General features: G+C 42.0%; 1 protein-coding gene across 3 annotated transcripts in view; it reads left to right on the top strand.

Moving 5' to 3' along the window:
- Positions 1 to 24,071, top strand: part of INKA2 (inka box actin regulator 2) — a 69,027-nt gene extending 44,956 nt beyond the window's left edge. For 2 of the 3 annotated variants that reach the window (XM_069238658.1, XM_069238657.1), the window contains exon 2: positions 20,246 to 24,071. In XM_069238658.1, the coding sequence (XP_069094759.1) occupies positions 20,246 to 21,292 (1,047 nt within the window). In that variant the 3' untranslated portion in view covers positions 21,293 to 24,071. Of the gene's footprint in view, positions 1 to 5,569; positions 5,621 to 20,245 lie in introns of those variants that run through there. The other variant, XM_069238659.1, reaches the window with a different exon arrangement.
- Positions 24,072 to 25,162: the final 1,091 nt, after the last annotated feature.

The raw sequence follows: 25,162 nt of genomic DNA, 5'->3' as shown, positions 1-25,162 counted from the left end.
TATAATTTTCTAATTTGTTCCATGTAGTTCTTTGTTGGCAGTTCATAACTCACTGTGCTAGATTATGATTGTGACTTATGAACTGCACAATTACAAAAGATTCTCTGAGACAAAAGCAGTAACCCACTGTGCTATGCACATAAAATGTGGTTCATTGCATGATACATGTTCTTTGCATCTGGCATATTAACCATCTGCACTACCTCCAATGAGTCAAACCTGCCAATAGACAAACTCCGACATCTCCAGCAGGTACATTAATCACCAGAGTTGACACTTTTGTTTTTGTCCGAAAGCTTACACTGAACTTTGCAGTGCTTTTAAAGCTGTCCACAAATTATTAACCAGATAAAAAATCAGCACATTTTTCTGCAGAGGGCCCGGCTGGAGAAGTGCCTTCATGCCGGTCCAGGCCTGCAGACCCCCTGGGAATGTGTCACAGACCCCTGGGGGTCCGCGGACCACAGGTTGGGAAACGCTGCTCTAATTCACATGCACGTATGGGTACCCAAACATTCAGAGATGTACAAATAACCACTGCTTCTCAACTCCATATCTTGTGCTCATTTCGGAAATACATAGGTTTCCTTGATACCTATTTTCCAGTCTTTATATTTTACCTATTTAATTGCTGTTTACTCTGCACACAATGAAAAACCATGCAAGGTGCAGCTCAGTTATTGGCGCTGGGTACTTTGGGTTCTTGGTGAACCTAGAATCCCTATTTATCACCACAACCAGAATGGTCCAGCTGATATAATGGTATATTGCTTTTGGAAATCTGCCATAGTTAGAAGAAGTTACAGATGAAAACAGAGACACAAATTGCAGTTTTTTTCAACTCAGTTCCAATATATTTTCATTTCAACTGTTACTTTCTATAGGAAAACCTTGAAGGATTTACACAAATCGTTCCTTGCTGAATTAGGGATTCTCTCTACTTTTCAGAAATGTATAGATTTCCAGGAACCATCATTGGTTTTGCACCCATTTCTACCACTAACTGGAAGGAGGTTGAAAGTGCAAAAATAGGAAAAATGGGCTATGTCCCAGTAAAATGTCAAAACTGTGCTGAAAAGTTTGGTTTTCTGACTCAAGTCTGCCTGTTCCTGAAAGCTGGGAAGATGGTGACTTTAGCTCCGCAAACCCTTTGTTAATGCCATTTGCAGGGGAAAAAAAACAATAGTTTATTCTGCAGCACTTTTTTCTCATTTTCCCCAAAAAACTAAATGTAGCTGTATTTTGGCTAATTTCTCTGTTCCCTCCAGGGGAAGCCACAAACCCTGGGACCTTTAGAATCCCCCAGCAAGTTTGAAAAAAGGACACAAATTTGACTTGGATAGCTTACGTGGACAAAAAGTTATGGAGTTTTAAGTGCAAACAAATAGCCAAAAGAAGGCTGAACACAGGTGGGGTGGGGGCATGGGGGGCAGGGTGATGCATAGCAGCAAAAGGGTAATTATCAAAGGTCATACCTAGATATCTGTACTTGAGACTTGATCGATCACTCGGTACCTGACTGACCATGTGTATGGTTTGCTTTTATTCCCTAGGACCAATACTTTTGTATTTTCCATATTGATCACCAAATGATTGGCCTCACAATATATTTGCTAATTGCACTTAATTTTCTGTAAGTATCACCAAAACAGTATTGCAATCTAGATAGCTCCTGTGCTTGAATTAACAGTATGTGCAGTTCGGTGCCCTGGATAGGCGTAATCTTTGACACTGAATAAACATGCTAGAGAGCGGTTTTAATAACAGCCTGACCGTCTTGTTTGTAAACATGATCCACTATCAAAAAATACAAGAAAAATATTTGTTATCTCTTATTCAACAGAAATCTAATTAATTTCCATCCAGTCTTAAAGTTGCTTTAAGCATACAGTTTTGGCATCACCACACCTTTGAGATGCACATGTGTGTCCAGAATGCATCTGACACAAACGACCATGCGCTCCAACCATGTTGGGCCAGAATAAGCATTTGAGCATTAAAGGGAAGAGGAACAGCTGAGCCTTCGGGAATCTATAGGCCATGTCTTGCTGAGTGTACTTTCCTGTGTCTATAAAGAAGGAACAAATCCATTTCAGGGCTGTCCCTGTAGCACCCATTGTCTAGTCCAGGCAAACTATGAACATTTTATTGTCTATGGTATTAAAAACAACAGATATTAAAGAACAACAGTAGTCCGTGTTTCCAGTTTTGTATAGCCAGCTGTAATTACGTAAGCTAAGGAGCATGCTTGTAAATGCTATGTAGCTGCCAAGGTGGAGACATTTAAAACTATGCAAAAACACATAATTGGTAGATGGTAGTAAGAAAATCAACCCCTCCTGTCATAGTATTGCTCCTAGTAACCTTGACTTGCTTCTGAGTACCAATTCATTTCTCCTTTGATAACATCCGTACAAGAGAGGCATTAATGATACCACAACACACACTTTATACATGTATCAGAATGCAGGTTTCAGCCTGGTCACCACTGTCAAGATGGTGCTTGACTCCTTACATGTTCCAGGCTGAAATTGATAATTGTGGCCAGGCGAGGCATCAACCTATGAATGAATGAATTCATTAATTTGTGTACTTTTATCTAATTATTTATATGTATAAGAAATAGAAGTAGAATAGTAGAAGTCCAGAGTACTTTCAGTAGATTACGTACTGTGGTAGAGGAGACACAAATTATAGAGTGCCAGTTTCAGAATAGAGTTTGGTCACCATGCTGTATTGTGTGCAAATAGTTCTTATTGAGTGCCAAAAATGTGTCAAATGTACTGACAATTTTCATGAGCTTGAGAAAATAAGGCAATGTACACAGAGAAGAGACCAGAGTCTGCTTCCTGTTCACGGCAGGAACAGGCTGCCTTTGAGGGTGTCAGAAGCAACCACAAGGCACCTACTACCCTGTGAGGCAGCAGAGATTGCCCACATGCAGATTTGTAAGTAAAGAGGCAAAACATCTGTTGTCACAGCCGTGAGCCTCAAAAAACGTGCAGCCTGCTAGTGGTAGAACCAGACCTAAGCACAACAGGAATCAAAGCAGAATAAGAGAAGGTTATTCTAAATTGGCGAGTTGTTGTCGCCCTCCGAAAATGAGGGCAGTGATGGCAATATAGGCTTCTAGCTTTGTTGCTTTAAGCCAGCTGACTGTACAGTGTTTGCAAGACTGGCATTAAGTCACAAGTTTGAAACCTCCAGATGGGCATCACAACAACCAGTTTTATAAACAACTCCATCCTCTTATGAAGGTCACACATTGATGACCTCTGACACAGGAGACTTACCACCCCTTTTTGACACCACGGTCATCAAATGACAGCCTGAGATCCAAATTTGTTGTCTTTTGGTTGGAGATTCACATCTCAGGCTTTGTTTATTATCATAAACATATGTAAGCAAGAACTTACAGCACACAGCACACTTATTTACTGGAGTGTTACCTGACATTATTTTCCTGGACCCAGAATCAGGTAAGCATCTAGTTGCATAAAACCCAATCACTCCTTGTGCATCAATAGTTTTTGTAAGCATGTGGTTTGACCTTCCACCTGGTCCCCTTGGTAACAAGGGTTGGGCGGGTGGGGATAATAAGAATCCCAAAGTGGCTTTGTTGAATGTTGCTGTGGGGGGCAGGAACAAAGAGCCCTTTCTCACTTGTTCCCATGCCACTGCCACGCCTTCATCAATCATGTCATCCCAAGTATGATGCCAGATACCATGTGGAAAGGCGGGGGCCATAGCCAACTAGGCCACTGACTGTTGCCAGGCCATCTTGCCCTGTGCGGCACTTCCATGCCCTCCTAAAGTCTAGCTCTCCCCATTCTGGGGGAGAATCTTCTAATAATCTTTGGATGTGGACCCATGTATTCAGCTGTGTATGAGAGAGAACCCGTAGTCAGTTCTAACATACACCTTGTATACATTTTGTATATGTCTCTGCTGATATTTGATGTCTGCAGTATAAAACCTCCTCATTGACGTGCCTCATGAGCAGGCCAAAGGCCCATAGAAAATATTTTCTACAAAGCCAGAGACCTGACCTCTGGCGTCAATTGGATATGTCAATGTGTGCACATGTGCGTTTGCATGTATATGCAGATGAAAAGGGAGGAATGCAGGATCGCAATAATCAGGATGGTGCCAACATCTTATGTCTGTTTATACTTTCTGTGACGTCAAACACTTGAAAAGACATACCTGGGTAAGACATGGAAAGTGGAACAGGTTTTTTAAGTCGGAGCCCCTCTTAAAGTAATGCTAAAGTATACAAACAGGTGATGGAATACTTGAATTAATCTCTGCCACTGGTAATTATTTGGGCCACATTCCAGTCCATTGTTATTTTGCACACCATTTCACCTCAGTTTAGAACCAGCCATATACAAATCAGCCTTGGCCCTGCTCCTCCGGGGAATAGCCCAGCCCAAAGGCCACGTCAGGTCCTCCCTGAGTCAGAACACAAGCAACCCAAGACCAGTTTTATTGTTACCCTTGTTGTTAAACTAATGGCCTCCCACTAATGCAATGCAATGAGTCTCGCGTTTGCTCGCGTCAGAGCTATTAGCATTACAAACTCCCACCAGACTTTTCTTGCCACATAAACTGAAAATGAAAAGTAAAACAGTTTCATATAACTAACCGGACTTTTCTTGCCACATAAACCGAAAAGTAAAAGTTTCACATAAGCGAGCCGATGGCCACCATCGCAAAGCAGACACACAGTTCGCTCGCAATGAAACGCTTGCAGTGAAACGTATGGGCAATAGTGCAATTATCCATGTAGCCGGCAAAAGTGCAATTATCCATGTAACAGGGTCGATGTCATGCAAAGCGCTCAACTACTGTCCAGCGAGATCTCATTGCGAAATAAAGAGAAAACGTAGTCCAGAAACCATACGGAAAACATCGAGCCTCGTATATTTTCAGTAGTTGGTTGGTGCACTTGAGGAGAGCTAAACACGGAAAAGGCATGACGTATGCACGCCATTCACTAATGAAATCAAGCGAATTTTAAAAGGGAAGCCCACAAACCAACCAAACTGATGGGAGTGACATGGGTGTGGTTAATAGCCCATAGAGAGATTACACCAGGGACAGAGCGCTCGACCCTAAAAAGGGAGTAAATGGACTTTGGATGGAGAATAGGTTAGCTCAGATGTTTTTATTTCCATGATAGTCTTACATCTTTTTCAGGGAAACTTCATTATTTGTGGTATAAACAAAGGTTTCTGGGGAGGAATTAACCAATACAGACACAAGAATGTCTTAGTGAGAAATAATAAAGGCAATCAACCCTTGCCACATGGGGCCTGCATGGCGGTGCCGCAGCTCGTAGGAGCGAGAGATTAATGGAATTGGCGAAGTGAACAACGCGGTCAAGGCGACATATGTCCACTTCCTGATCGCCTCGTCATTAGCGCTCTTCCCGTGTCACTCACCGCCGCCTAATTACACCCCTTTGCCTGCAAGGGATTTGACGTAGCGCCTCCAATGGGAGCCCTGGCCGGGTATAAATCCAGCTTTGCGATGGATGTGGCGGAGGGGAGAAACAGCCGCCCATTGGTAACGCAGGCAAGGTTAGGACGAGCAGCATTGCTGAGAGTCCGGAGAGGTAAGGGGAGAGCTCTGTCTCTAGCTTAGAGCATATGTTCTGGTGTTTTATGTCTGTAACATGAGTTTCCTCATAATGTAAAAACTCTGGCTGGCAGCTGGGACGTACTCTTCGATCAAAGCGATCGGAACGTGAGACTGAAATGAACATGGCAGATGGCTCCTGGACATTCGCGTTTACTTTTCATTATTCACTCCTCCTGTACACGCTCCTAACCCAGGTCGGCTAACTGGAAACAATGGCTCACAGAGTTAATTAAAAAAACTATAAAACTTTCCACATCTAGCAGCCCAACAGTCCACGAGTGTGTTATTAGAGATTGTTTAGAATGCAAAGAGAGCCCTTAAACCTAAGGGATCTGAAACTGGATCCTACATACTGACTGTGCGTTCTCATAATCAGAGGTACAGTCACTGGATATCCTTCTTTTCCACAAATATAGAAGGAGATTGGTAATCCATAAATACTGATTTAATGTGCCATTCCACTTTTAGCTCCCTGCATCCTCACCGACTTATCAGTGAGCAGCTTTTTGGCAGGTATACAGATGAGCGCCAGGGAAGACACTGTAACAGAAATCTCATACAAGGTAAAATAAACGATAATCATTAAACTATACATTTATTTTGGAGTTTGTTGTTTTTTACTTTCCAATCTGCATAATGTGTAGGATTTACACCCAGAAAATATTATCAAGTTCAGATAAATGTGGGGTAAGTAATCAAATATTACAGGGATTCCAAGACCCTATGCTGTCGCCCTTGGCCACGATAGGGATGAGTTTCTCATCCAGCCCCGCTTTTTAGGTCAAAGTCAAACAGACAGCGTAGTTGTCTGGTTTGCTTACAACAACTTTGGGACATTTGGAAAGCTTCCCTGGGAATGCATTCTGCCCATTGCCTACCATTGGCTTTGTAGTTTGTAACTGACATTTGCGTGCTTTCTATTTACTGTCTCTATTTGTTTTGGGCTGTCCAGCTTGAGTCCATCATTTCCATTGCCCTAACCCTATTTACTATATTCTTCCACCACTACTGGATGTCTGTAAACAGGCCTTTAAATCTTGTTCTTCTCTTGTCACATTTGCTGTGTGTTCAAAGATGTAGGCCTAAGGGCAGGCTCTGTCTTCTAGGGAGCCTGGTGTTTACCTTTTTTTTCTGAATTTAAAGTAAGAATTTATGTAGCAATCTTGCTGGCTACTGGGGCAGCGCTTAAGGAAGGCAATAAGATGTTCTTTTTTTCTAGCACACAACACAATTTAAATGTCTGTACATAAACTGTTGAGATATTTCAGAATATCTCAGAATTAGAAAAGCTTGATGAAGCACATTTGTTGGTAATTCTGAAGTGTGGTGGAAACAAATATATTAATACGATCAAAACAAATCAATACATCAGGTGATAACATTTCAGTTTGTGTGCTGTATACTTTTATCAGTAAAACTGTATGTCTGTGCAAAAGTAATGGGCATTCCACAAATCGTCACTGCACTCTACTCAGCACCTCTCCAGTCTATGCCACTTGACTCTGTGCCTCGCTCCTCTATACCAATCTACTCTATGCCAGTGCACTCTAACCCAGACTACTCTGCTATGCACAACTGCACTCTTTGCCAATGTACTCTACGCCACTCCACTTTACACCACTCACCACTCCACTCTGTCACTCTACTCTGCAACACTGCACTGCACTCTGCGCCAGTGCACTCTGTACCACTCCACGCCAGTGCACTCTGTGCCAATCCACTCTAATCTACTCTGCTCTCTTTGCCACTGTACTCTACGTGCTCCACTCTTAGTCTATCCTGCGCCACTTGACCCCACTCTGCGCTAGTGCACTCTATATCACTTTACTCAGAACCACTGCATTCTATGCCACTGCACTCTACACCAACCTACTTTGCTCCACTGCACTGTACTCCACTACACTCTACTTTGCAAGACTCCATGCTACTGCACTCTACTCTAATTCACTCTGCTTCATTGTGCTCTACATCACTGCCCTCTACACCACTCTATTCTACTCTGCACCACTGTACTCTATACCACTGCTCTCTATGCCACTCTACTCCCTGCCACCCTATGCCACTGCACTCTACGGCAGTCTACTCTGCAACACTGCCCTCTCTGCCACTGCACCCTGTGCTGCTCCACTCTGCACCACTGTACTCTATGCCATGGTCCTCTATGCTTTTCTACTTTAAGCCACTGCACTCTATACCAATGGACTAAACTCCACTTTACTCAAAACAAATGCACTCTACACCACTGCACTCTACACCAACTCCTTTGCACCACTGCACTGTATCCCACTATACTCTACTCTACAGGACTCTGCATTACTGTACTCTACACCATTCTATTCTGTGCTACTCTACACCACACTACTCTGCACCACTGCACTCTCTGCTACTGCACTCTACTCCGCACTTCTCAACTCTACGCCACTCTACTGCACTCTATGCCAGTACACTCTTGCATCACTTCATGCCATTTGAATCTGTACTGCATCACTGCACTCCATGCCACTGCACTTTACACCACTCTGCTCTGTACCACTGCAGTCTACACCACTCTACTCTATGCCACTGCACCCTACATCAGCCTATGCCACAGCATGCTAATCCTCTGTATTCTACTGTGTGCCACTCTACTCTGTGCCATTGCACTGTGCCACTGCACTCTTCTCGGCACCACTCAATTCTACACCACTCTACACGACCACACTCTGCATCACTCCTCAGCACTATAATCACTTCTGCACCTCTGCACCACTGTACCCCACAACACCACTACTATATGCCACTGCACTCTAGATGACTCTACGCCGCTGCACTCTACACCACTCTACACCTATGCACTAAACCCGGCGGCACTCCACTCTACCCTGAGCCACTCCACTCTACACCACTTCACTCTACTCTGAAACAATCTACTCTATGCCACTGCACTCAACTCTGCACCACTCTAGACCACTACACTCTACACCACTCTATTCTGTGTTACTGCACTCTACGCCAATGCACTCTTCACCACTTTATTCAAAACCAATACACTCTGCTACTGCACTCTATGCCAATCTACTCTGCACTACTGCACTTTACAGCATTTCACTGTAGGCCACGCTACTCCATGACACTATACTCCACTCTAGGCCTTTCTACAATTCTACTCCTCTTTCCTACACTTTACGCAACTCCCTCCATGCCACTCCATGCCACTTTATTCCACTCCATTGTGACACTCTATGCCACTTTCCTCTAGAGCAATCAACAACAGTCCACCCTATTCCACTCTCCTAAACTACTCCACTTGATTCCACTCCACTCTGACAATCTGCTCCACTCTACCATACAGCACTCTACGCAACACCCGATACACCACTCCCCTCTGCTCTACACCACTCCCCTCTGCTTTACACCACTCCATGACACTATATGCCACTCCACTGCATGACACTCTGTGCCCTTACACTCTATGACATGACACTCTCGCTGTACCATTCCACAACAGTCCACACCACTCCATGACACTGCGCTTCATCACTCCAGGCTGCTCCACAACTCTGCACTCTAATTCACTTTATGACAGTCCACTCCATGCCACTTTCCTTCACCCAACTAACTTTTAGTCATGCTGAACAGCAGCTATGCTGGTGTACAACATGGCTAAAACATATATTGGCAGCGCCAACAGTTTTTCCATTGGCGAGACCTATTTTGACAATGCTTGTTTTATTTGACATCATATGCTCTAATACTAGGATGACTGGACAGGATCCCCAAAGAGTCTGCTCCCCTCCTCAGGATAGAATGCACCACATTCATCAAGGTTTCCTTTCACCCTTCGCCTAATGAGCTTGGGACATTCTAGCCAATCATGTTGTCTGAAAAGCCCAACAAGCACAAAACAGGAGCAGAACGTTTTGTACATATCAAACTCGTTTCCACGGGTGATTTAACCATGATGTGGAGGAGGAATCCCAGACAAATCTTACAATGTGATGCCATTTTATGTTCCATTCTAGAGTGTTATAGGGGCATTCAGCAACCCCATGCATTTGGTAATTTTTCCAAAAATACTGTCATTCTGGCTTTGCCACACACTGCAGTTTACGAACGAAATAATAGAGACAATGGATTTTTTACATTCTCACACGCATATTAATTTGTAACATCTTTGACAAAATGTCTTCATCACATTCTTGCTACTTGCAAGATTATGGCAATTCTACAAAATTATTCTTGTGCCTAGGTTTGGCCCACTGCACAATTTTAATGTACGTCGCTGTTTATTGTCCTCTGCGCTAAAACAGTATGCAGGGTTAACTGATGACTCCATGTCTCAAGCACTCCTGGTGCTTTCAAGCACTCCTTGTGCTTGGTTAGAAATCACTCTTTCCCGATCTGCATTAGCGCAGATCCGGGGAGGTTTTGGCTTGCGCAAATTCACAAAGAGAAATAGCACCTGGGCAAATTGTGATACATCTGCCCAGATTGGCTTGTGCACTTGTGCCTTGCCACTGTGTGAAGTTTATACCTGACTGAATGCCATGCAGGTGAAAGACAGAGATTTCAATGCTTGTCCTGTAGGCTCACAGATGAGCTGGAATCTGCACCCGTGGCCATACCCTCATCCCTTCTTCTGTGCTGCACATTTCTTATTCACATCTTCAATGCAGGGCACAAGTCCTAAAAAAACAGAAGTAGGGGATTTAACCAAGTTAGGCAGTATGCAAGTGACATCATGGCGCATGACATCACGGCACATAGCATCACACTTACCATCACAACCCACTACCTCACAGGAAGTGGAATGAGATCTTAACACCTCAGGCATATGTTTAGCAGTTCTGTTACAACTACATTTGAGTGCACTGAGAGATTTAACAAGTGAGATTTTGTGTTGGGGTTGTGCCAAAAAGTTAGACAACACCCACACAAAATCTGGGCCATAATTTACACATTTTAATTTCAAAACTCTGCCACCAAAAAGTTGGCAGCAATGGGAAATGTGGCAGTAAATCAGTTCTGCTTAAATGGTTGCAAAGTCTGAATTTTAAAATATATTATGGGTTTATGGCACCTGGTGTAGAGATCTTTGTGTGCCCAGTACATCTCAGGGAATACTAATAATGGTAAAATAATTCTGGAGGTTAGCACATTTGTTGGAGAGATCTGTGTTTTGTCTAGTCCCAGTTTTGAATCCAAGTAGCATGAGGGTTAGTATGTCTACAGTAAAGCACATCACGCAGTATGCAGATGCCAGGTTTTTATTTTATGTGTGTAGGTGTGTGGGTTACTGCTTTTAACACACAGATCCTTTTGTAACTTGCAGTTCACAACTTGTAATCCTTCTAAAATAGCACAGGGAGCTATGAAGGACATGTGACTTTCACAGCTTGGAACCCTCACTGTATTATGTTATGCATCTGGTACATTGATTTACACACTCATTTATTGTCAATGTATAATGTTTACATATGATGTAAAGCACTCAGACACTCAGCATTGGATGAGTTGTGCCAAGGCTGGACTGGTTGTACCAGGTATTGGGCATTTCCCCTGAAGGCTGGTAGGGTGGGGGCCGCTTTTGTTTCTGAGGGGCTAGATTGGTAATACTGCAGTAGTTTTAAAAGCATTGCAGAGTTTCTTGTATATCCAACAGTTTTCAGACAACAATAAAAGTGTCAGGGTAACTCTGGAAATTAATGTACCTGCTGTAGAGATAAGAGTTTTGTCTAGTGGCAGTTTTAATTTATCTAAGGTAGCACAGAGGGTTAATGTGCCAGCTGCAAAGAATGTTTATGATGCAGATCACAGTACAGTATTTTATGTGCATAGCTCAGTGGGATACTGCTATTTCCACAGAGATCATTTTGTGGTTGTGCATTTCACAAGTTACGATCATAATCAGATGCATGCAAATTGCATGAAACAGGTTAGAAAGTTATGTTTTTTTAACCTAATTTATATTATCCTAATTTTGCTATAAAGGGTTTGTTTGGATAGAAATTCATTAATAGTAAAGTCAACCCTAGCCACTCTCTTACATTCTGAATCCCGAGTTTATGCTTCCTCAGACCATGCACCCTTAAAATGCCTATTAATATGGATGACATGTGATATGTGAATCCTACATCTTGTGGTACCCCTTGTCTTATGCAGCATTTTCTATACACCAATTTACACACGGATAATTCATTGTCTCTGTATTTGTGTGTGTGTGATGTAAAGTGCTCCAACACCCTATGCTGGTAAAAGAGGCACTTTAAAGCAAATGAAATACATGTGCAAGTGGGGCACTGTTAGAGGGTGAAGATGAAGGAATCATTAAAGAGCCCCAGTAAAGATTGCCATATCCTGATGCACTGTAAGGTCACCTTTTACTATGCTTTAAAAACTAATACACTTGAATATATAATGAAAAACGTGAACCCACCCGGCCCCCCAAGTCCCATTGTAGTGGTCAGACACACTCGTTATGCATCCTATGAAGGCTGGTCTGACAAAATTTGCCAGGGTAGCTTTGCGTTCCCAGCCATATCCAGAGTAGCACTATAAAAGAAATCAAGCAAAATAATGGTATTTAATTATTTGCCATTTGTGCAAATTCTGAGGCAGACCAACCCACAGACATTCTTACAGTGCATACATATCTCATATATACAGGGACTAAATAAAGTGAAGACCATGCCCCTCGTAAGTACCTGTGGAGTGATAACAAGCTGTGTGCCTTTGTTTTCTTCATTGTAGCTAGGTGTGAGGTTCCAGACAACTTCCAGCCTGGATAATCAAACAAAAGGAGGCATGATAGTCCCTTAATTTCAGCCTTTGTTCTAGGCCAGCAGGAATTTAAACTTAAAAAAGCCCCCTCCCAATCCTGAACATTGCTACTCAGTACGAACGAAAGCATAAAGGTTTCAGGCGCTGCTGAAAGTGTCCCACTACAGCTGGACGAATTCACAATATTTTACTAGGACCCAACTTCTTGACAGGGTGGACGGTGTCCATCCTGTGAAAAAAGTTGGTGGCTGCTGGCCACCCACATGTACCCCCAACTTGTGCTTTGCTTCCAAGCATCCATTAACTCTGAAAGTCAGTGCATGTTTTGTGACATTAGAGTTCAGTAATTGTTTTCATGTGTTTGAGCTCTGCAGTCTGAGTTCCATGCTGTATGTGCCGTATGTGCTGAAGGTGTGCAAAAGAAAGGCACAGTCCCCTCCTGCGCCAGCGCAGCACACAAAACATGATTATGATATGGCCCCTGGTGCATCTCACTTTCCATACAGCACTTGTGACATAGGGCTGCCAAGTGTGAGTAAAATGCCTGTAGGCGCCAAATATTTCCCCCTGTCTGCATTGCAGACCTGTACTTCACCTCCCATAAAATGCAAGAACGTTGGAATACAGACTTTTGGTAGAATCCTCACAGATGTAATTGTAGATGCAAGCCCTGTCATGCACAGGCCCTGAAGGGCATGTACCTGTTAATGCTACCCCTATGGGTGATCTGGGTATGGAGTTGGGGCCTGCTAATATCAGCAAACCCCACTCCCTATGTCCACATGGCACATAGGAGCTGAAGCAACAGAGAGCACGGGGCATGTGCCTATTGCATGCTATGCTTGGAGGGCCAAGCAGAACATGTGAGTGCAACTGCTGCAATACTATTGGTTCCCTTATCTTGATTTGAACATTAGGGCTTTGAGATGATATCCAATCATTTGCGGGAGGCTAAACGGTTATATTAAACGTGCAGTTAGCATCACTGAATATGGACCTCTTTTACAGTCCTGAGTTTTCACTCGACAGCTTATTGCATTCTTGAGTGGTCTCCTTGGTTCTCTGACATTGACTAGGGTACCAGATTACAGTGGCCTTAAAAAGGAGCGCTCAGGAGGGGATGCATGATGTCCCGGTGTCATGAATCACAGGACGGTCAGTATGACCACAGAGTGATCCATGAGGCTCACAACAGGGTGTTTCCTTTCTGAGATTCATGCACACAATCATGGTCACCACACACCTCATTTGTGACATCCCAACATGGCGGGTGGATGACCAGGAGAAGGATGCTAAACTGGCAGAATGAAGCCAGTGTCGTCAAGCAGTGAAAGTTGGACACCTGTGCGGCATGGCTGAGTGTCCTTTCCCTTCCGCTGGAGAGGAGAATGAGAAGCTAAGACAAATTTAACGGGAGTTGACAGCGAGTAAGGACTGTCAGGTTTCAGGCTCCAGCAGAGACTGAGCTGAGTGTACCGTATTTGACATTTCAGTATATTCTGAAAAAATATTGTGACAACAAAATATGCAACTATAGATGGCAGATAACGTAACCTTGCAACAACGTGTGTTTTAAAATGCAGAACACAATGAGCTTGAGTTAATTTACAGAGTGTAGAGGTGGGGAGTACCCCACGTAAACATTGTCTTTGCCGGGCTGTGGAAGAACGAACTTCTTATGGATATTCTACGTTTTCCTGCATCACTGACAACCCACTTTCCGATCTTTGGCCCAGCCCTTATCCATATTTGTTTTGCTCAGAGCCTATTCTGCAGACCCTGGCATTCTGACCAGTCACTTTTTAGGTCTGATGTGTGTGGGGTACCTGCACCATCACATGCGCCATCGTGTTGAATGGATTGTATTTTATGCTTACTTTGATGGGCTTTGGGTCAGTCTCCTTCAGCCTTTGGCTTCTTTTACTTTTGATCATTTAAGAATTGTCTTGAAACATTGTCAATCACATCTTGGATCAGCCCATTGGTGTATTTTATTCTTACTCTTTTTCTGTTGCCTGTTTGGGGAAGTCTCCTTCCACTTTCATGGAGTGGAAGAAGGACTATTTTACATCTACAGTCAGTCAGTGAATAGCTGACTGAGAGAATGCTGATGGATGCTGCAGAAAATAAAACAATTATTCTTTAGCACCGTTTTTAGCCCCATTTGTCTGTGTTTTAGTAAAGGAGGTTTAACGTTCTTCCAGCGTGCACACTTCTGATATGTACAACACACAAATGTCAAAAGTATTGGGTTTGCCAAAGTGTTTGTAGATGTACCCATTTTTTCCATCTCTGCCCATTAGCACAAAAAAGAGCAGTATAATTAAAGTGTCAAATTAATTTGAAAGAAATTAATTTAGACTAATCCTCATTTGTTTGAATTGTATTTTTGGTTACTTTATATTTGTTATTTATATTTCTTCATTGGTGTTTCCCTGTTTTTTCCGATGTATTTATGCACAGATATGACATTTTAGACTTGAAGTATCTCCTGTGGACCCCTGTGAACCTTAGGTTATGATTCGACTTAGTTTAATCATTAAATATTGCAGTTCCTTCCTTCCCCTTGTTAGACCTCTTGCCACCCTCCCGTCCACCACTTGAATACCTCAGCATTTTCATTCTTCCTGAAGAGCACTTGGCACCAGCAAAGTATCCCGCTTATTAAGTTGAGCAATATCTTATCCTCTGACGAAGCTGTTGATTACTCATAGTTCTAAGAAGTAGATACCCCACCTCCATTCTAAAGTGATATCTAAATAAGCAGTTATAGGATTTGTCTAGTGATGAGGGGGAATTCGATTTAAAAAATGTTTTATTATTCAATTGTTTTACTACATACTCTTGATCTTAGCTTCACCCACAATATCATCTTAAACAGAAAATAATAAACCATGAACCAAAGAAGTATTATAAAATGTGTGAATAATAGTGATGAATCTTTTTGGGGTTTTCAAATCAACGTGAGGTATTGCATTCTTGTTACTTGTTGCTTGTCTACTAAATGGTGGCTGAAATATTTGATTCTTAGCATATTTTTTAATCTACCAATTAGAAGCACAGCTGAGCTGCAATTCATCCACCACCGATACTAGGATGGTGTTGTATTTGAATTCCAGTAGTGGACAAGAATAACCATTGTCAAAGTTGTCATGTGGAAAAGAACAATGTCCCGAGTTCTCGAATTCACGCATTCTTCCTTCCCCATATTGAGATAAACTATTTAGATTATGCAATTTCTCGTTAGAGGGGAAGTCATCTTTCAATAAATAATTCACTGTAGTCGTTCTTGGAATGAGTAGGAAAATGTAGTCAGGACAATTCATATCAACATGGTCCTCAACGTGCTGTATGAGCAGTGCTCTGAGTGGCTCTTACGTTACATTTGTGGCACACCGTTATATGCAGAGGGATGTATAAACTGTGTATATCGTTTGCTTGTTTCCAAGACATTCCTATACCGCTAAAATAGAGGGGTGTCATTGGGAATAGGCTGGTACATTATGTCAAGTTGAGTGGGGTTAAAATATTCGGGAGATGGCCTGGTGGAAGAGGTCACTTTTCATTTTCCTACAGAACTGCCAGGGCCGGCTCTAGCACTGGTGGCGCCCTGTGCAACAATCTTTTTTGGTGCCTCCACCAGCCCTCCCCCAATGACCTCCTTCTCAGATTCCCACACTACCACATGGCAAAAGTGCCCCTTATCTCTCCATAGCCTCTCTCTCACATACGTTTCAATTGTTTTAAAGCTCTGGTAAAGGCTGGATTTACTAATCCACTCAGCTATCCACATACAATACAGGTCTGTTTTTTGCAGCTGGCATATTAACTCTCTGCACTACTTTATGGCGAGTCAAAACTGCCAATGGACACAACTCGGATCTCACTCTCTGTCAGGAACAATAATCATAAAAGTTATCTTGACATTTTTATTGTTGCCTGACAGCTGGATGCACATGGAACTCTGGTTGATGTGCTTTTAAATTGTAAGTTATTGCAAAAAACTGCGCTCCCCCTGAGACCAGCGCCTCTCCTACAGGTCAGCGCCCATTGCAGCCGCACCAGCCGCACCCTCCTAAAGCCATCCCTGGAACTGCAGAAGGATTGTAGCAGTTGTGCATGTGACTAGTCTTTGTAAATGGGGTCTGTCCACCTTGAAATATCTCAGAAGTTCTCAGTGTAACAAGACCAGAGCTGTTCTTTGATCTAAGGTTGAATTGCAACTCGTTGCCTTGTGTGATTGACTTATGGTGATTGGAATTGTGTGTTGCTTTCTGTGTGATATATTAGTAATCGGTTAGTAAGTATATTCTTTAGATTTGTGTAGTGCATTCGGAATAGAGAAGTCCATAAAGTATTTATGCATCCTAAATGATATAGAAGACCTTCACAGTGTCTCAATTATGCCCTCATGACCATCAGAATGCAGAACGAAGGATGTTTGATTTAATGAGCAGTGTACATTCAAGGTATGCTAGAGACCACCTAAAAGACATGATCTTGTGCTCCCGAAATGCTGGATCTTTATGACCTTCTGGGACTGTACTACCAAGGTAGATGGATTTCTGGTTATGTAGTAAAGGAGGTAATGATTTTACTGGTTCCAGTTCACTTCTGGAAAGCTCTCTCAGGAGAGCTAAATATGAAATCTGTCATAACCAAGTTAAGATCCTTGCTAAATCTTCATTATCAGCTTATTGTGTCTCTTCACTGTTGCAGGAGACAAGGCTCCAAGTGCATAGAAGTACTAGCTCAGAGTGTGCTTTATAAAAGATATCATAATCGTAATCATCATAACGTATCAGAGCACGACTTAAGTTGATGTTAAGAGTAATGATGGGTGCCACTTCTTTACGAAGCTTCTGTCCTCATCCTCCCATTTTTCTACTCGGTGCCACACTCCAGTGTCTAGTGCAACCCGTCTTGGAAGTTCTCATGTTCTGGTATAATTTTTAGGTGGCTTTCAATTGCAGTCTGGCTTGTAAATTACCTGTACTACATGAGGCATTGTCGCTATTGCACCGTTAGTTGAGCTCCTTGTAAGTATGTGATTTGGTGAATGAGGTGTGTAATATGTACTCTTTAACGTCACAATAATTAGAAAGCTTCACTTGTCAAGCCTTATGTGTCTGCATACAACGTAGATACATTTTGTCAGTTTTAGGCTCCGTGCTAGGACGTTTTGCCAAAGGAAATGGCCAAGTGCTTGACCAAGGCCCTGCATTTCTAATGTATCCGCCCCAATAAATTGCCAAATAATATGTTTTCTAGGACTTTTGCATAAAGTAGTATCCAGAGCAGACAAACCACGAGATTATTAACCACAATGGGAAAAGTGGACTGGCAAGAAAGAACAGCACCACACTGTTTCCTCTCTTGATGTCGGTCAGGATAACCAAAGGGGTCACTAGGAAGCCCTATGTACATAAATTGCAGCCCGGCCATCAAAGGTGGCGTTTTGTGGTTCCAAAGATACAGTAAATGCACAATTAAGAACAGATCAGTGATGGTTGGCCTCACATCAGAGGCTTTCTCTCGCACGCACATTGCCTCAGCAGCTGCACAGCACTGCTATGCGGTTATTTCATGAATGCCATATGCAGAAGGAGCTATTAGTGAGTCATCCGCCTGGAATGTGACTGTCTGAGCAGCCATCACGGGTTTAGGGTTACAGTCATGAAGAGTGAAAGGAACTGTAAGGGCCTGTGCCGCTTCGCCTCACGGCGCTCGAGGCCTCCTCTGCTCTCCTGTCCCTACTATTAAACGTCAGAAATTGCACGCTGTTTCAGTTTTGCAAGAGAAAGTGTATATTCTAACATGTTAGACGAGTGGAAAATACCCAAAATATCTAATTAATCATACGCACGCCTTCAATTACTTTCCCAACTGCATGCTGCTTAAAGATTTACTGCCAGCTCCCATTTCAATCAGCAATTTTAACCACACTAATTTGTATTTTGACTTTCTTTCCAAATTAGTGCATTTCGTACACAAAGTGCCAAAATATAGAATTCGCCAGTTTTTTTTAAATATCTGGCTACATAAAAATGCAATTGGCTTTGCTTAGAACCTTGTTTATTTTTATAGCCACATTTATATGTACGGAATGACTGCAGGCATTGCTCTTTTTGTGCCATAATGATTTTTTCAAAACACCATTGGCACTGCTGCGGTTGCCCTTTTCATGTCTAGAACTGAGGAGTAAAGTAACCCTTCCAATCACTAAAGTAGAGTAGGCAAACATTATTTTGAGTGTTAGTTTACACACCTATATTGATTTTGTTGAGAATGATTTCTTAAGTTATAATGTCATTGATAGACTACAATAGGTGAAATTGAGCACATGGGTTTAATTTATGATGTGTGAACATTTTTAAAAATTAATTGTTGCCAAGAAAATTGATTTTTGTTTTGATTGTCTGTTTTTTTCACATAGATGGTAAATGGCACAAAACAGTGAAAAACGTTTTCTTCTCCTCACCTTGGCTCTGGGGGAAGGCAAAGAAAAACAGAAAAAGGAGAAAAATAGTTCCTGGGAAGAAAACGAGAAGTCAATATGGCATTCAAATATTAAGCACCAGGGAAAGATGGATAAAAAGATATAAAGAAAGACGAGAATTCTATACTGAGGACAAAATAAAACCTAGATGGAAGTCCCTGTAAGGCATTTCCCAAGAACGCTTTTGAGAAAAAAGAATGGACTTTTTTTTTCAAGGAAATCACAAAGAAACTATGCACATATATTGTTAACAAACAACATAATTAACTGTGGTGTGCAAAGTGTCTTCACTGGGTTGTAAATTCTAATGTGCCCACGTCCAGAAGGGATGGCAAGCCACCATCCTCTGGTGGCTTGCTTGACTGTCTGGCATTGGGACGTCTGGTTCTCACTTGACTCCTGTCCGCATATTCACAAGAGCCCTTTCAAAAGTAGTTTACACGATGCCCAGTGTTGACATTCTCAGTCCATTGTTCTGCCTCGTACTGGGCATGGGCTCAAGGTGGACCATCTCAGCACTATATGCGGTTTTCTTAGAGGAGGGTTGTGATTTATTTGTGCATTAGCCAGTTATCGTGCTATGTTTTATTGCCCAGTGGCAGTCTATAGGACGCAAGGCCCTGGTTGTACAAGTCTTGGACTCTTCGCCTTGGGGAGGAGTCAGTCACTTTGAATTTTCATTGCCAGGGTAAAGGCACTGTGGACTAGAAAGAGATACAGAGAGTGAAAACCATGTCAATGTTTCAAGTCATGCAGCATGTTCTTTCAATAAAAATAGCTCCTTTATATCTGACTTGCAATCATGAGTGACTGTTGCGTAGCCCTCAAAATACCTGATCTTCCAATTTACAGGCTGTCGTCCTCATTATGAACGCTGTGATAACTTTCAAATATGGTGCAAACAGTGGTTGTACCAGATTTGAAATCCGGAAAAGTATGCACATTTGTGCGTGGACCTGGGATTTGCATATGCAGTTCCCTCTATTTAATGCCTAAGGGAATTCGTGTGGGTAACAGTGTAGAAATGACGTTGCCATGGGCTAAAATTGGTCACATTTACCATTTGTGCACGGTATTCCCTATTCCTTGTGGGAAACAATGAGGCTACCCAGACAGGTGGTATATTAGCCAATGTACCTCAAATAGTGAATTAATTCATTGGTTTGTTTGTGTTTGATCATTATATATATTGACTCAAGTATGTAATGAGTCTCCAAATTACGTGTTGTATTTACTGTAATAGACATGGTTGTTCTAAAAGCTGTTATTTTTTCAAGGTGGTGATATACTGATGGTGTTATTTCGTTTCTGACTTAGTGTTTTTGTGTTTGCCTGATCCAGGTGTCCATGAAGGAAGTAGGAGACGGGCTGCATGAACAGATGAACTGTATGATGGGCGCCCTGCAAGAACTGAAACTCCTCCAGGTCCAGACGGCTCTAGAGCAGATGGAAATTTCAGGGGGTCCTTCGATTCAGACTTCCACTGGCGGCCAATGCCAGTGCTTCTGGGAGGGCCATAAGGCGGTGAGTGGAAGGAGAGAGTGCAGACCTCATCAGGAGCAGTCGCCTATCGTCGAAAGATTTTCAGAAGAAAGCCAGTCATACTTTTCCTCACGCTCCACCAATGTGTTTAGCACAGACTCCTCATTGGGCAGTGGCCAAAGGCACACGTTCCTGCCTTTTAGAACTATGAATAGTGAAAGGGATCTTTCAGAGACTGTGTCCACTTCATCCACTCTGCCTGCCATGGAATGCTGGACTCCCGGGACATGTCAATCAGTGAGCTCAGATTATGAAAGCCTACCTCACACAGGTGCAGTCCACCCTCGTGAAGTACCTACAAGCCATGATCGAGGATGCCAAGAAAGCAGCGTCTGCGACGACACTGAAGACTGGACCTCTTCCCTCATGTCTCAGAGTAGGAATCGCCAACCACTTGTCCTGGGAGACAACATTTTTGCAGATCTGGTGGAGAACTGGCTGGATCTACCGGAAGTAGACAAAAAGGGAGAGAAGGAGGACCCTTCATTGCCTAGCAGCAAATCCCAAGAGGTCTGCAGGAAATTTTCCTTGACAGCAAGCATCTTTAAAAAGTTCTTCAGGAGTGTGAGGCCGGATAAGTCGAAACTGCTGAAGGAGAAACCAGGCTGGCTTCTAGCCAGTGACAAAGGAGTTGACATTCCCAAGCGCTCAAAAAAGCTCACTAAGCAAAAAGGGACATTTTATTTTTCATTTCATAATAATATACACAGTGGTTGCAGAATGGCAGAAAAATGCACAAACAAGGAGCCTAGCAAGGAAAAGGCCAGGGTTTGCACCAAGAGAGTAAACACTCCTACAGACCATGCCCGAAATGGGTTTGACTTCAACACTGTAGTTTGGGTATGAATCTGTATTCAGTGTTCAATTGTCTGCCACACCTTTCAGAAGAAAGTTGCGATGCTCTGGTTAGCAGCAACTGGTCCCCCGAACCTTTCTTCCATCACCCTCTTTATTGCTGAGTGCTGGCATATGATGCCAGGCCCTGTATAAATGAACTGCACCTCCAAGTACTGTGCTAAAATTATCTAATTGAGCGGAACTTGTTAAGGTTACAAGCGCTATAATGCATGCAGAAAGAAGACATAAAATGTGAATGGGATGACGGGGAATCATCAGCCTCACAATACTGTCTTTTTGTCATTAAAACTGCCAATGTAAAAAAAAACAGAATGATCATGTCGTATATACGAGTTCTTTCAGGATTCTCTGTGTTCATATGTATTGGCAGCGAAACCATGACCTTTATCATGTTAGAAAAGGATGTGTGAAATTGGACTAATATAACTGGCAAAAACAAGGTCAAGCTTCTATTCTGAACAGGCCTTCCAAACATGGGTTTTGTGTCACTAGGCATCGATCAGACTGGGGGCACCAGTAAAAATCATTTTGATCTCACAAAGCAAATATTTTAAACTTATTTAAATACAAAGATATTATCATTATTGTTCATGGAAATGCGTAAATACACGGCACTGCTGTCCAAGATTTTGCCACACTGCAAATGCTAGATGCCAAGATAAATATGTCATTGATCACGCAATATATAAGTGCCTAGCAAAATGCCTTATACTGATAGAGCGGAACGTGGGAACAAATTTACCTACGTTTGGACGCTCTTTAGGCCGATGAATCTTTTGACTTAGTGGGAACTCTCTGCACTATTATATCGATCAGTCACATCAAACCAATAATCAATAACGAACATAAGCAACACCTTGAACAACATAACACTTTATAATTAATCCAGAATACATTTCGGCGAACCCTGACCTTTCAGTCAGGAATAACCACACTAGTTTATTGCAAAGTTAGTGAATTTATTTCCCTATATTAACAAAGCTAGCACAATGTAAATGTGTCTCAACACCAAATGATAAACATATATGAACATTAATAGCTGTCCATAACGTCGAAACAAGTGTAATCTATGAAGCATTTGAATCACAAGGCATTCGATAATGGCAATGCAAAGCACTAATACGATAATCTGTAATGAACTAATTGCGTACATTTAGTCAGCATAACAAGATCTCAAATTGCATCGTGCGACATATGGAAACCTCGTCTAACCTCAAATTAGCATCAGCATGTGGGACTTCATGCGAAAACGATTTAGCAACATTAATTTAGAAAACTCCTAACTAGGGATCTTACCAAAAAATCAGCAGTTGGTTACCTAAAAGAAACACAATGCAATTTTACAATTTCCTTTCATATTTACCAATTACGATCAGCATACAAGGAAGTCTTCGTCTCACAGTTACCGTTCTTCAGTCATCATGGGTACCGTTTCTCGATCAGCATGGGACGGGACAAATGGGGCAGGGGTGGACGGGGCAATTGCCTCACGGCGGCAAGGTAAAACTAATACTTCATGCAAAGGGATCAAATCAAAGTTACAGTCTCTAGGGCAAGAATCATTTAAAGTCTCTTTCTCTCGACTAGAGAAAGAATCAAAGTCTCTCAAAATGGCATCGCAGCAAAGTGGGCCATAATAGCTACGAAGTCAAAATGGTGTAGTGTCCGGGTAATGGCCGTAATGATCTGATTTCTTCTCGTGCACCTGATTTTTATAGACAACAGTTCGAGTCCAGTAGGGTCTCCATTGGTGGGTTCATAGGTTAGCTTCAAATTGACCAATCAAACACGACAGTTCTCAAGCTTTTACTTAAGCATACATTATCCTTGGAGATGGGTACGCAAGTTGCAACATTGTTGTCCAATTAGCTTACTCTCAGAGCTTCCATTGTCCGCACCTGCAAGTCGACCTTGAATTAGAGAGAAAATATGCCAGGCTGGCACCAACTTTAAGATAAGCATGCGAACAGGTTCTGTGGAAAAGTACAGCTTCAAGCAAAAATACACGTTTAACAGCACAGTGGAAAAATACGAGCATCTAAACCGTGAGACCAGGCAACTAGGCCAAAGCCTCTGCTAAAGTAATGCTAAGCTAAAGCATTTCAAACAAGCAAATCGTAGCACACGTTTATGATTATGTCGGATTAGTGCAATTCTGATTCACCACGTTATATAAAGCACGCGTATAAATGATGGCAAACTATTCTGAGGGCACATTTTGTCCCCGTACAATCTTAATTAATTCGGTTTATATCACACATGATTATTTCAGCACTACGTTTAAGCGTTAATAAATCAAAACCTTCATTTTCTGCTTCATCAATCCGTCCTCTGATGACTACTAGTCATCACACAAATTTAGCCCACAAATTTTATTCCATTAAAATTCTGTCAGTTCCCTTTTCCTTTTGGTTCCCCTAGTTTGCGCTTTGTATTCTTCTGCCATTCTTTTCATAATTTTCTCTTCTTTTCTTCTTTTAATTCTTTCCATAATCATTATTATTCCCCTTTTTATTCCCCAAATTCCAAATACACAAATTATTACTATTAATATTCCTTCTATTATTTTCAATAATATTCCATTCCAAATTCCCCCAAGCCAATGACCCACTGAAGCTATTCCCTTTCCAACCTTCTCCCACACTCCTGGTTCTTTCAATTCCTTCAAATCTGCACTTTCTTTTGTTAGATTAGCAAGCATAGTTTTAATCTTCACACTATTATCCGGTATATAGGTGCAACAGTGACGTGCACCAATCATTTTGCAAACGCCTCCATCCTTTGCTAAAAGAATGTCTAAAGCAAGCCTATTTTGAAGAGTCATAGCTCTTTCCGCTGCAAGCTCAGCATCTATCAGGATTATAGCACCTGAAAACTTTGTCAGCATGTTATCCACTATAGTAGACAACTTTCGTATCTTGATGGAATTCAACACAACTCCCAATGAAGGAATCATGGCTCCAAATATATCACCTACCACAGCAGCTGCGGTCTCTCTTTTCTGGATATTATGAGATCCAGATGTCTTTTGAATCATAGATACGTCATCCAGTTGATAAACCTTTGGGAACACTATACCCAAATAACATCTCCCCCACCATCCCTTGGGAAGACGATAATAAGCATTATGCCCGCAAATGTAATACACCCCTGGAATGACAGGGTCAAGTCCGTCCATCATGAATGTCCATTTGGCCTTAAAAATAAACGTATGTTTGCATTCACTCGCTCCTACAAAAATATTGTCATAATATGATTCACCTCGATATATACAAAACTTCCCTACATGCCAAGCATCTAAAGCTATTTTCCCTTGTGTCTTTATAGCAGCAAAATCATAATTATCTACTGAAGTCCTCTTATGCAGTTCCTTTTCTAATTTCGCCTTCATTTGAGCCCTCCTATCATCTGTGCGATCTAAAAAGCTTATTTCTACAGCAGAGACTGAGCAAGTAAGGTTTTCCCTATGAGCATGAGCCGTTTCAAAAGGTTGCATTGGCTCGAAAAAGTCCCTCATAATTTTGTAATCCCAATATCTTGCAGTTTCGCTTAGCTGCGCTATTATAGGAACATAAGCAAAGGTAACATCATAATTCGAGTAAAAATACTGTATGTTAGTTTGACCATAAAACCTAGACATTACTATACTACATGTAATCCCATATGTAAGAGGCATGTGGTGATAAGTCACCCCTTCCTTTACTGATGTCGGTATCTGTGTACACACATAACAATCCTTCGCATCCATAGTCTCAACATACTCTGTTAGCAAGCGATAGAAAACGTTATACGAAAGCTCTTTCTTATCATGCAAGAGTCTCTCATCCATTGCTAGTCTTTTCAATGGGGTTAGTTCAG

This window comes from Pleurodeles waltl, chromosome 6, assembly GCF_031143425.1.
Source record: "Pleurodeles waltl isolate 20211129_DDA chromosome 6, aPleWal1.hap1.20221129, whole genome shotgun sequence".
In the NCBI taxonomy this organism is placed as follows: domain Eukaryota; kingdom Metazoa; phylum Chordata; class Amphibia; order Caudata; family Salamandridae; genus Pleurodeles; species Pleurodeles waltl.
This window is presented reverse-complemented; position numbering and strand designations above follow the sequence as displayed.